This window comes from Mobula birostris, chromosome 4 (genome assembly GCF_030028105.1).
Source record: "Mobula birostris isolate sMobBir1 chromosome 4, sMobBir1.hap1, whole genome shotgun sequence".
NCBI classification, from domain to species: Eukaryota; Metazoa; Chordata; class Chondrichthyes; order Myliobatiformes; family Myliobatidae; genus Mobula; species Mobula birostris.
Window position 1 is genome coordinate 201,131,372 of NC_092373.1, and position 12,664 is coordinate 201,144,035.

General features: G+C 44.0%; 1 protein-coding gene across 3 annotated transcripts in view; it reads right to left on the reverse strand.

Annotated features, from left to right (window-relative positions):
- Positions 1-12,664, reverse strand: part of LOC140196870 (protein O-GlcNAcase) — a 105,532-nt gene that overhangs the window by 20,644 nt on the left and 72,224 nt on the right. For all 3 annotated transcript variants that reach the window (XM_072256763.1, XM_072256764.1, XM_072256765.1), the window contains 3 exons: positions 9,315-9,371; positions 2,846-2,931; positions 829-933 (listed from right to left, as the gene is read on the reverse strand). In XM_072256763.1, coding sequence (XP_072112864.1) covers positions 829-933; positions 2,846-2,931; positions 9,315-9,371 — 248 coding nt within the window. The remainder of the gene's footprint in view (positions 1-828; positions 934-2,845; positions 2,932-9,314; positions 9,372-12,664) is intronic.

The following is a 12,664-nucleotide window of genomic DNA, read 5'->3' on the forward strand; positions in this document are numbered from 1 at the left end:
AACAGTGGCTATATTTCATTAGGAGTTTGAGGAGAACTGATACGTCACCAAAGGAAAAAGGAAAGGTACATCCCATCTGGAGTTTCTCCGGTTAGCGGACGATTTCCCTCCACACCTCGCTGACGTAGTGGGGAACCGCGTACGAGGCAAGTTACAGCAGTGGTTTGCCATTGCCTTCTGCCGGGTGAGTTTCCAAACAGATCACCAGCACATAACCCAGCACGGATGGAACGCGTGCAGGGGAGCCAGCTGGATTTGAATATCATGCCAATGATATTGAACCTGATTCTGATTTTAAAACAAATACTGACAAACAACCAATGTGCAAATGAAGACGTATTCTACAAATTAAAAAAAATAATAATACTGGAAACATGAGTTTTCATGTGAATCCATAGGTTGTGGAGTCAGTTCAGAATTGAGGTGTGTGAAATTATCCACGCTGGTTCAGGAAGCTGATGGCTGTCGGGAAATAACTGTTCCTCAACCTGGTGGCACGGAATCTAATGCTCCTGTACCTTCTTCCTGATGGTAGAAAAAATATCTCAGGGTAATATATAGTGACATACAGTATATGTACTTTCATAATAAATTTACTTTGACTTGTCCTTGTTCACATTCTCCCAACACAGGGACAGCTCAGATTAGGTACAGAGTACAGCTCCCTCAGCACTGAGCTTAGTAATGTGCCCCTTATACACTGCCCATTAAATGCACAGAGCACATTGAAACTTCATCTGATGATTATTCAGGGCATCATTCAAACTGAGACAGGACCACAGCAGCCATCTCCCTTGGTCCTCGTGAACCCTGCTTTTATCTGAATACCTTGTCCTTCTGGTCAAAGGGCCTGATGGTGTACGCTTTCAGCGTGGGGAAGACCGGAGGGGGCTGGTTAAAGAGCTCACTGCTGCTTGTGATCGGAAGCATCATCTGTAATACAAGGAATAGCAATAATTACAGAACTGAACCCAGCAACACAGTGGAAGGTGAGTAACTTGATGTCCTTGCACTGTAGTGCAGTCTCTCGAGTCAAGTATGATGTTCTCCTCAGGAGTTACTGTGTGTGACTTTGTTTAACGTGGGGAGGCTGAAGAACAGGCAGCCATCACACGGTCTTTGAAAGATAGGGGTCAGAGTCCAGTGGCATGGAAAGCAAGATGACTGGGGACCCTTCACTGCCTTGGAATGTGTCATCATCTTCTGCCAGCCCCACCGTTGAAGTCTTGGTCGGATTGCTCATTGTGTGAAACCTCCCCCTTGATCGTACCTCCATGGGTGACCCTACCAGGAGCTAAGCTCCAGACGGCATCACTCTCGGGATCTCAGGAATTCACAAGCTGATGATCCTCGGAAAAGGATGCACTGTACTGCTACACCAAGCAACATATTTCGTGTCATCCAAGTCAGTGCATGGTCGTCCAGTAGTTACTGCCACACTTTAGAGCACCATCTATAAAATTGGGGTTCAATTCCCGCCGCTGTCTGTAAGGAGTTTGTACGTTCTCCCCGTGTCCGCGTGGGTTTCCTCCCACATTCCAAAATACGCTTAGGGTGAGTGAGTTGTGGGCATGCTATGTTGGTGTCAAAGGCATAGTGACACTCGTGGGCTGCCCCCAGCACAGTCCGTGCTGATTTGACTTGACAACTGTATATTTTCATTTTTAGTGATACAGCACGGTAACTAGCCCTTCACGCCCAGTGAGCCTGCGCTGCCCAATTTGCACCCATGTGACCAAATAACCTACTAACCAATGTTCCTCCTAAGGTGCTAGTAATCTGTACATCTTTGGGATGTCAGAGGAAACCACAGTCCCATGATGAAACCTACACGGTCATGGGGAGAACGTACAAACTCCTTACAGATAGTGGCAGGAAGTACATTTTAAACTTTTTTAAAATTGAGATACCACACGGAATTGGCCCTCCAGCCCTTCAAGCCACACTGCCCAGCAATCTCCAATTTAGCCTTAGCCTAATCATGGGATCTCTCTCTCTCTCTGGCTATCCATCCTATAGGATGATGACGGTTCCTTTCAGTCAGTTAGTGGGGTTGACCCCACTCCTCAGAAAGGAACAGCGTGTGTGTGAATGGATTTTAGGTGAGTAGGGGTTGCACAGGTTCAGACCCACCCTCTCGACATCCCCTCCCAGATCCAGTGGCATGGTGGGGTCCAAGTCGGCTGGGGGAAGTTCTATGGCAGTGAATGGCCAGACCAAGCTTCGATGCAGGGGATGTCCTTTCCGCGCTTCACGGCACGTGTTTGCTAGATGGCCGTTGACCCTATGAGAGGGTTCATCCGCTCTCTGACAGGTCTTGTTTTTCGTTCTGCAGGGTGTCTAGCCACCCTCCTCACCAGGCAAGCCTGGTGGGGGAGCCGGTTTAGTCGCCAACCACCCGACCATGTAACAGGTAGTATTGGGTTACATGGTACCAGTAGCACTCAGGCGAGTGACCTGACCCTAATTATGGGATAATTTACCTACGACCAATTAACCTACCAAACAGTATATTTTTGGACTGTGGGAAGAAACCAGAGCACCCAGAGGAAACCCATGCAGTCACGGAGGGAACATACAAATTCCTTACAGCCAACAGTGGGAGTTGAACCTGGTTGCTTGTACTGTAAGGCATTGTGCTAACCACTACACTACCATGCTGCACCACATGTGACAAATAAGGTTAGTATTTAAGATCTTTAAATCTTTAAAATAAATCTAATTCTGTAAAGTTCTTTTCTTTGACAAATCCTTAGATTTGAACAAAATTACGTGCTGTGAGCAATAGATTCAATTGAAAAGGAAGAGAGGAGGGTGATGTTGCATTAATGTGCAAGCGCATTACCTGAAACTCTCCCACAAGCCCGCCTCTGTAAATCCAAGTCTCCCCCTCTGTTCCTAAGACAACAGGAGTACTGTTGGTACGGCACCCTAGAACACAATTCACAACATGATTAACTTTAGCAGGATGTCTGCATGCTTTATTGAAATGAATGATGTCACAAATCACACCAGGAAAGCAAAACACTGCAAGTGTCATAAATCTGAAATAAAGCCAGAAAATACAGACTGTTCAACATGCACAAAATTCTGGAGGAACTCAGCAGGTCAGGCAGCATCTATGCAGGGAAATAAACAGTCAACATTTCACGCCGAGACCCTTCAACAGGACTGGAAAGGAAGAAAGGAGATCCTCGCCACAAAAGGCAGGATCTCTCGGTGGTAACCGATTTCAATTAGAACTTGGAGAAAGAATAAGGTAGATGGGGAGAAATTATTCCTGCAAGCTGAGGGGTTTGGAGGCCAGGGGTTAGAGTCTAAGAACTGAAGCAAGGGTTTTTCTCAGGAGTAAGAGTTTTAAGATGGTTTAAAACTCTGCCGGTTTAAGATGGTCCTGGTGGAACTCAGCGACTATTTGCTGGTGGCCAATGAAACAAAATAAACAACTAAATACTTTTTTATTCACACTTTTTCTGGTAAATGATCACCGTAAATAATAAACTGTAACTTCCCTTTGAACTTGGACTTGATTCAATGTGACAGAACCATGGCAAGACAAGGCAAAGCAGCACGCCCGTTGCCGGAGCAAGAAAGGTCCCGAGCTTTGATCGATTTAAATGTCAGGCCAAATCGAGGCAGCATGGTCCAGGTCCCAGAGCATATCAAAGCGACAGAACCCGATGTTTGGATGACCAGTTAAACATCAGGCCAGATTGAAAGGGTCAGGGTGTCGGGGCCCAAGGCAAGGGAAGGGCCAGTTCAGTTCACTGGCTCTGTGCCACTTTGAGGCTGTAGTTTATGGAGACTCTCTTTGTGAACTTCAGTTCAGAATGCTACCTGCTTGCTTTTATTGTTTGCATGATTTTTTTTCTCTGCACATTGAGCGTTTGACAGTCATTTTTTTAATGGGTTCTTTAGGGTTTCTTTGTTTTGTGGCTGCCTGTAAGGAGACAAATCTCAAGGATGTATAATGTATACATTCTTCGATAATAAGTGTACTTTGGACTTTGAACTTTTCTTTTGGAGTGAGGGTTTTTCCTTTAGGTATACAAGATGATAAGAGGCATAGATTGAGTAGATAACGAGAGACCTTTACCCAAGACAGAAATGGCTAACACAGGGGGGCATAACTTTAAGGTGATTGGAGGAAGGTATTGGGGGGATGCCAGAGGTTTTTTTTTTACACAGAGTGTGGTGAGTGCATTGAATGCCCTGTCAGGGGTGGTGATAGAGGCATACACATTACGGATATTTAAGAAACTCTTAGATAGGTGCATGGATGATAGAAAAATGGAGGGCTATGTGGGAGGGAAGAAAGGGTTAGGTTGATCTTAGAATAAGTTAAAATGTCAGCACAACATCATGGGCTGAAGGGCCTGTACTGTGCATGAAATAAAGGAATTATTTCTAGGCAGAATAATTTGGAAGACTTCCACAGATGGTAATAGATACCAAGTTCATTGTAAACATGGTTAATGATACATTTCTGTTTGGCAGAAGAATAAAAGGATGTGAAATAATTAAATTGGGACCGATGGTACCTGTGATCTCACTGAAAAGGGAAGCAGACGTAAGGAGCTGATGATTCCTGGCACAGTTGAACAGAGTGCCAAGCACATCAACGTCCTTTAACAAGAGCTCCAGGAATCTGCTGATGGCTGTGTAAAAACCCTGCTATTATTTGTTCCTTTCCTCTCAGCAGGAGAGAAAATAATCCTAACAATTCTGATATTATCAATAAATAATAATCCTGTTCCTATTATCACTAAGGCTCATGTGGTGATAACAGACAGTCCACTTTGATATGCAGCGTGTTTAGCCATCAACACTTCATGACCTTTGGATTTTAGAACTTGTGTATACACCACCCTTCATAACTACAGGATATCCAGATGTGCTTTCCAGCCAATAAATGAAGCCACACGTGTAAGGTGAGGAATAGACAGAAGGCAAATAGATTCATAAATTTATAAAAACAAACTTGTTGGGTGTTAGTAGTGTAACACTTTACAGTGCTGGATGATCAGGGTTCAGTTCCCGTAAAGAGTCTGAACGTTCTCCAAGTGACTGCATTGGTTTCCTCCCACACTCTAAAGACGTATAGGTTAGGGTTAATGAACTGCTGGCGTGCTGTGTTGGCACCATAAGCCTAATGACACTTGCCGGCTGCCCCCAGCACAATCCTTGGACTATGTTGGTGGTTGGCACAAAGGACATATTTTACTGTATGTTTTGATGTATTATAAAGCTAATTTAATCTAATCACATCACTTTGTTCATTCCATGTACGAACCATCCTCTGGGTAAAAAAGGTTGATCTTCAGTTTGGTATTAAACCTACCCATCTATACTGGGCAGCATGGTAGCATAGTGGTTAGCACAATGCTTTACAGTACAGGCGAACCAGGTTCACTTCCCGTGCTGCCTGTAAGGAGTTTGTACGTACTCCCCATGAATGCATGGTTTCCTCCAGGTGCTCCAGTTTCCTCCCACAGTCCAAAGACGTACTGGTTGGAAGGTTAATTGATCATGTTAAGTTGTCCCGTGATTAGGCTAGCATCAAAATTGGGGGACTTGGCTCGAAGGGCCAGAAAGGCCTACTCTGCGCTGTATCTCAATAAAAAGATAAATAAAATACAGTCGGCCCTCCTTATCTGCGGGTTCCGCATGCACGGATTCAACCAACCGCTGATCGGGAAAACCCAGAAGTTCCCTCTCCAGCACTCGTTGTTTAAGCATGTACAGACTTTTTTTTCCTTGTCATTATTCCCTAAACAATACGGTATAACAACTATTTTACATAGTATTTACATTGTATTAGGTATTATAAGTAATATAGAGATGATTTAAAGTACAGGCAGTCTGTAAGTCAGATTTGTACATAAGTCGGAACAGGTACATCCAGTATTATTTAACGTCAGTTAGTCAAACGTTTGTCTTAGTATATAGTATATATTTTACCTTTCTATGCACATAAAACACTTAAGAAACGTATGTATTTCAATAATTAAACCACTGCGTTGCTTAGTAATAATTGTAGCTTTCATCGGGGCAGGGCCTTTCGCATGCTCCATTATTCTCACTTTATCCTTTAAAATTGTTCCGATCATTGACCAACTGTAGTCTAACACTTTTCCAACGACCGATGGCATTTCACCTCTTTCCGATCGCTTTATTATTTCCACTTTATTTTCAATCGTGATCATTTTCTGCGCCGCGGGCAGCGGGTCCTGAGCTCTGCCGGGACCTAAAGTCCACCACACTAAGACTGGTTAAATAAGGTCCGGAGCTCTGCTAGGTCCTAAAGTCCACCACACTGAGACATGTTAGTAAGGGACTTGAGCATCCGCGTTTTTTGGTATTCGCGGGGGGTCCCGGAACCAATCCCCCGTGGATAAGAAGGGTCGACTGTACCACCTTAAAAATATGCCCTCTGCTTCTTAATTCCCCATCCCAGTGAAAAAATCTGTGTGCATTCATCGTATCATGGTTACACACCTCCATTATGGCTGTTTGTTTTGGTAGAAGTTTAAGTTAGTTATTCTTTGTCCTTCTCAGATGTGGAAGTATTCATTAATATAACTAATTGCTTGGCTTGAAGGGCCAGAAAGACCTACTCTGCGTTGTATCTCAATAAAAAGATAAATAAAATACCACCTTAAAAATATGCCCTCTGGTTCTTCATTCCCCATCCTAGTGAAAAAAATCTGTGTGCATTCACAGTATCATGGACATACACCTCCATTATGGCTGTTTGTTTTGGTAGAAGGTTAAGTTAGTTATTCCTTGTCCTTCTCAGCTGTGGAAGTATTCATTAATATAACTAATTGCTCATCTAGTATTGTTAGTTATCACAGTTATTGGATACCTAGAATCCCTGCTAGCTGACTGTATAGTTTCCAATGGGTGAGCAATGGGAGTCAGGGATCGGTAAGGGTTCAGAATTGAATGAGCAGGGGGATCTTTGATGGTTCTTGGTTTGGAGAAGATTATAGGGAGAGGAGAAATATTGCAGGAATTTTCAAATGAGTATGAGAATTTAAGTGAGCAACATATACAAAGTGCTGGAGGAACTCCACAAGTCAGGCAGCAGGAGTCCTGAAGAAGGATCTTGGCTCGGACCATCAACTCCTTTATCCCCCTCCGTAGATGCTGCCAGACCTGCAGAGTTCCTCCTGCATTTTGTATGTGTTGATCCAAGATTTCTAGCATCTGCAGGAATATCTAGCCGTTACCTGGCGGTCAACATGATGATCTGGGGATGTGTGTGCACGATGTATAGAGGCTCCAATGTAAAGGGTTCCAAGAAGCTGCAGAGGGTTGTAAGTTCAGCCAGCTCTATTATGGTCACAACCTTCCCCCACCATCGAGGATATCTTCAAGAGGTGGTGCGTCAAGGGGGCAACATCCATCAGTAAAGACCCTGACAACCCGAAACATGCCATCAGGGAGGAGGTGCAGGAGCCTGAAAACCCACACTTAGTGTTTGGGAACAGCTTCTCCCCCTCTGCCATCAGATTTCTGAACAGTCCATGACCACCACCTCGCGATTCCTCTTTTGCACTAATTTATTTATTTTTGTTACCACCTATAGTAACCTAAATGTAGGTCCATGGTCTCTTCTACAATCACAATGAGACCACACTCTGGTTGGAGGAGCAACACATCATATTCTATCTGGTAGCCTCCAAACTGTTACCATGAACATTGATTTCTCTAACTTCTAGTAATTTATCCCCCCTCCCCCTTCTCTCCTTTTTAATCCCCCATTTTGGCTTCCCTTCTCCTCACCTGCCTATCACCTCCCTCTGGTGTCCTTTAGCCTCATGGTCCACTGTAACCTATCAGATTCCTTCTTCTTCAGCCCTTTACCTCCTCCACCTATCACCTCCCAGCTTCTTACTCCATTCTCCATTCCCCCCACATCCACCTTCCCACTCACCTGGTATCACCTACCACCTTCCTTCCCCACCCCCTGCTTTCTTATTCTGGCTCCTTCCGCCTTCCTTCTCAGTCCCAATAAAGGGTCTCAGCCCGAAACGTTGACTCTTTATTTCCCTCCATAGATGCTGCCTGACCTGTTGAGTTCCTCCAGCATTTTGTGTGAGTTGCTCTGGATTTCCAGCATCTGCAGAACCTCTCATGTCTATAGTAGTTATTTTTATTGTGTAGTGCTGTCACAAAACAATGAATTTCATGACATAAACACAAGAGATTCTGTAGATGCTGGAAATCCAAAGCAACACACACAAAATGCTGGAAGAACTACTGTGCTCAGTTCTGGTCGCCTCACTACAGGAAGGATGTGGAAACCATAGAAAGGGTGCAGAGGAGATTTACAAGGATGTTGCCTGGATTGGGGAGCATGCCTTATGAAAACAGGTTGAGTGAACTCGGCCTTTTCTCCTTGGAGCGACGGAGGATGAGAGGTGACCTGATGGAGGCGTACAAGATGATGAAAGGCATTGATTGTGTGGATAGTCAGAGGCTTTTTCCCGGGGCTGAAATGGCTGCCACAAGAGGGCACATGTTTAAGGTGCTTGGGAGTAGGTACAGAGGAGATGTCAGGGGAAAGTTGTTTTTCTTTACGCAGAGTGGTGAGTGTGTGGAATGGGCTGCCAGCAATGGTGGTGGAAGCGGATACAATAGGGTCTTTTAAGAGACTTTTGGATAGGTACATGGAGCTTAGAAAAATAGAGGGCTATGGGTAAGACTAGTAATTTCTAAGGTAGGGGCATGTTTGGCACAACTTTGTGGGCCGAAGGGCCTGTATTGTGCTGTAGGTTTTCTATGTTTCTATGTTTCTAACTATGGTCATTGAACTTGTGAACACTACCTCACTTTTTTAATATATATTATTTCTGTTTTTGCACGATTTTTAATCTATTCAATATACATATACTGTAATTGATTGATTGATTTTTTAAATTTATTTTTCTTCTTCTTCTTCTGTATCATGTATTGCATTGAACTGCTGCTGCTAAGTTAACAAATTTCACGATGCATGCTGGTGATAATAAACCTGATTCTGATTCTGATTCTATGGAAGTAACTAGATAGTCGACAAATTGGGCCAAGAGCGTTCTTCAGCACACATTTCATGACATATGTCAATCATAATAAACTAACAATCTGATTCTGAACTCTGGATCACTTTAAGTAGAACCTGGGAGGCCAGTCAGGAAGAGGATAACGACAAAAAGGCATTTTCTCAGGCACAGGGCTTTCTCAGCTTTTGAGAGGAATGGTTTTGAGGCCAACAATCACAGATCTGTTCATGGTTCGCAACATGATTAAAACATAACAATACTCACACTGGAAGCAGTTCATCCAAGAGTTAAAGGAGAAGGTATTCTTCTCAATACGGCCATCTAGGGGAAATAGAATTAACGATCAGAGAGCTGTTGTAGTTGGCAGAATTATCATCCGTGTACTCGCCTGTTTGATTAGACTATAGTTATTAGTGTCCTTGAAGTTTAACTTTCTTATGCTTGGTTGTATTTTTATATAATTACCTACAGTATTTATACACAATTGTTCAGTGAGTTTCCTAGTGGTTACAGTTCCTCTATATCTTTCTGGAAGTTTCTTGGTTCCAGCGCTGGGTATCACATGATTAGAATGTGGGCTATGTTATTGGCTAATTCAAACAACAAAATCTGAATGGAATATCCACTATGGATGGAAATTTAATGGAACTAGCAAACTGGTATAAGCATAAGACCATAAGATAGAGGAGCAGAATTAGGCCATTTGGCCCATTGAGTCTGCTCTGCAATTTCATCATGGCTGTTCCATTTTTCCTCTCAGCACCAATCTCTTGCCTTCGCCCCGTATCCATCGTGCCCCGACCAATCAAGAAACTATCAGCCTCGACATTAAATATACATAAAGATTTGGCCTCTACAGCTGACTGTGGTAACAAATTCCACAGATTCACCACTCTCTGGCTAAAGACATTCCTCCTCAACGCCATTCTAAATGGACGCCCTATATTCTGAAGCTGCTTCCTCTGATCTTAGACTACCCTACTATAGGAAACATCCTCTCCACATCCACTCTACTGAGGCCTTTTCAACACTCGATAGGTTTCAATGAGATAGTCTTAAACTACCCTACTATAGGAAACATCCTCTCCACATCCACTCTGTTGAGGCCTTTCCAACATTTGATAGGTTTCAATGAGATGTCCCCTTGTTCCTCTGAGTTCCAGTGAGTACAGACCCAGAACCATCAAAGGCTCCTCATATGACAAACAGTTTAATCCTAGAATCATTTTTGTGAAGCTTCTTTGAAGCCTGTCCAGTTTCAGCACATAAGGGACCCAAAACTGCTCAAAATGCTCTAAGTGAGGCCTCACCAGTCTCAACATTACATCCCTGCTTTTATATTCTAGTCCTCTTGAAATGAATGCTAACATCACATTTGCCTTCCTCACCACAGACTCAACCTACAAACTAACCTTTAGGAAGTCCTGCTCAAGGACTCCCAAGTCCCTTTGTGTCTTAGTTTTTTATATTTTCTCTCTATTTTGAAAATAGTCAACCCTTTAATTTCTTCTACCAAGGTGCATGACCATACACTTCCCACACTGTATTGCATCTGCTGCTTCTTTACCCATTCTCCTAATCTGTCCAAGTCCTTCTGTAGACTCTCCACTTCCTCAAAACTACCTGCCCCTTCAACAATCTTTGTATCGTCTGCAAACTTTGCCACAAAGCCATCAATTCTATACTTCCAACAAGTACTTCTTTGCTCTTTCCCTGCCACTCTTTCACTTTCTCTCCTCCTCATGCTTCATTTTCTTTCTTGTTTTGTTTTTGTCACGCTTAATCAGCTATCATAAGTAACAAGTTTTATGCATTCTTGACATCCAAAGAACCTTCGTTCACAGAAACATCAGAATTTAGCACCCCTTTGGAGCCCAAAAGGTTACCCACCAACAGAGTTAAATCAAATTTCTTGAGATGTGTCTCACCATTCTTTTCATAACCACGACCATGAGCCTGACCTTGCAAAACAAGTCTCAACCTCACACCTTAAAAAGTGTTGGGATGATGGTGCAGTCCATCTTGAAATGATTCTGCACTGAGATTGGGCTAAAACCATGTCTTTCTGTCACTCAATCTTCAGAGTGGTCATGAAACATTTTCCATTACAGGTAGTGGCAGAGAGAAAGAAGGGGAATAATATTTTCAGCATTTTCCCTGTTTTCATCCAGTGTTGACTGGGTCAGCATCACTGGAAAAAGTAAAGTATGTGCTTACACAGTAGTGTGGCAGTTAGCATGACACTTTACAATGCCAACTGCGAGATCGAGGTTCAATTCCAGCCGTTGGCTGTGAGGGGTTTGTACGTTCTCCATGTGACTGCTCCAATCCCCTCCCACATTCCAAAGGCACACGGGTTAGGGTTAATGAGTTGTGGGCAGGCTATGTTGGCCTCGGAGCATGACAACACATGTGGGCATCCCCCAGCACATTTTCAGTGCAAATGATGCACTTCACCGTTATTTCAATATTTCAGGTGCAGACACACACAGCCCTGAGACAGCAGGTAAGGTCATTTGATTCCAAACAATTGGTTTACTGATCATTACAGAATGTCTCTCTGGTGTTCCCTGCTCTCTGCCCTCTCCCTTCCCCTTTTATCAACCAGGATTCCCTTCTCCCTGCCCCCTAATCACTTTCAGTCCACAAAAGAGAATCATATCAGAATCAGGTTTATAATCACTCAAATATGTCATGAATTTTGTTTTTTGCAGCAGCAGCAGGAGATCCAGGAGGGAGCTCTGCCACACAGGAGATTTCAGAGCTGTGGCAATCCGGGAGGGAGCCCTGCCAGACAACAGATTCCAGGCACAGCTGCCCCATTGCCTCAGCCTCGGGTTTAATTGCCCACACACATTCAAGACAGGCGACACCTGGTATGGTCTACTTTAATCGCAACACCTTTTGAATGACACCGTGCCGGTGGTCAGTACAGGTCTAAGGCAAACATTTTTTTCCTTTTTTCTGGTCCAGCTGGCTCCAAGCTACGGTGTTCGTCGAGATCATGGCTCAGCCTTCGTTGATTTTGAAGTCGTAGGATGTCTCTTAGGGATGGAGAGGGGTGTTAGGGGTCAGGTTAGGATTTGGGGACAGGGATGTGGGGAATTAGGCAACATATTAGGGTTTACAGAGAGAGCTGTGGGGAGTTAGAGGTACAAATAGGGTTTAGGGACACGGATATGGGGAAGTAAGAGGTCAGAATAAGGTTTAGGGAAAGGGATATGGGCGAACTAGAGGTCAAATTAAGGTTTAGGGACAGGGATGTGGGGAGTTAGAGGGCAGGCCTCTTCTCCGTGCTGGAAGGCCAGTGATATGGACATGGGACAAAGGACATCCAAAGTCACGGCCACCACTCTGCGCTTGATGGCAAGCACATGGACGTGTGATGAAGGACATCCATGGATATTGGACTGTCCTAGGTTGGTTTTGTCCTAGGATCAGATGTCCATGCGAGCAGGAGCACAAGCTGTCATGAGGTCTGGTCAGTTGGGAAGCCCAGAGTTCGAGTCTGAAGTTCGAGATCTCTAGTCTGGGGCTCAATACCAAAGATCAAAGCCCGATGGCCAAAGCCTGGAATTCAAAGTCCGTTCTGCTATTGCTGGCCTGAGCCTGGA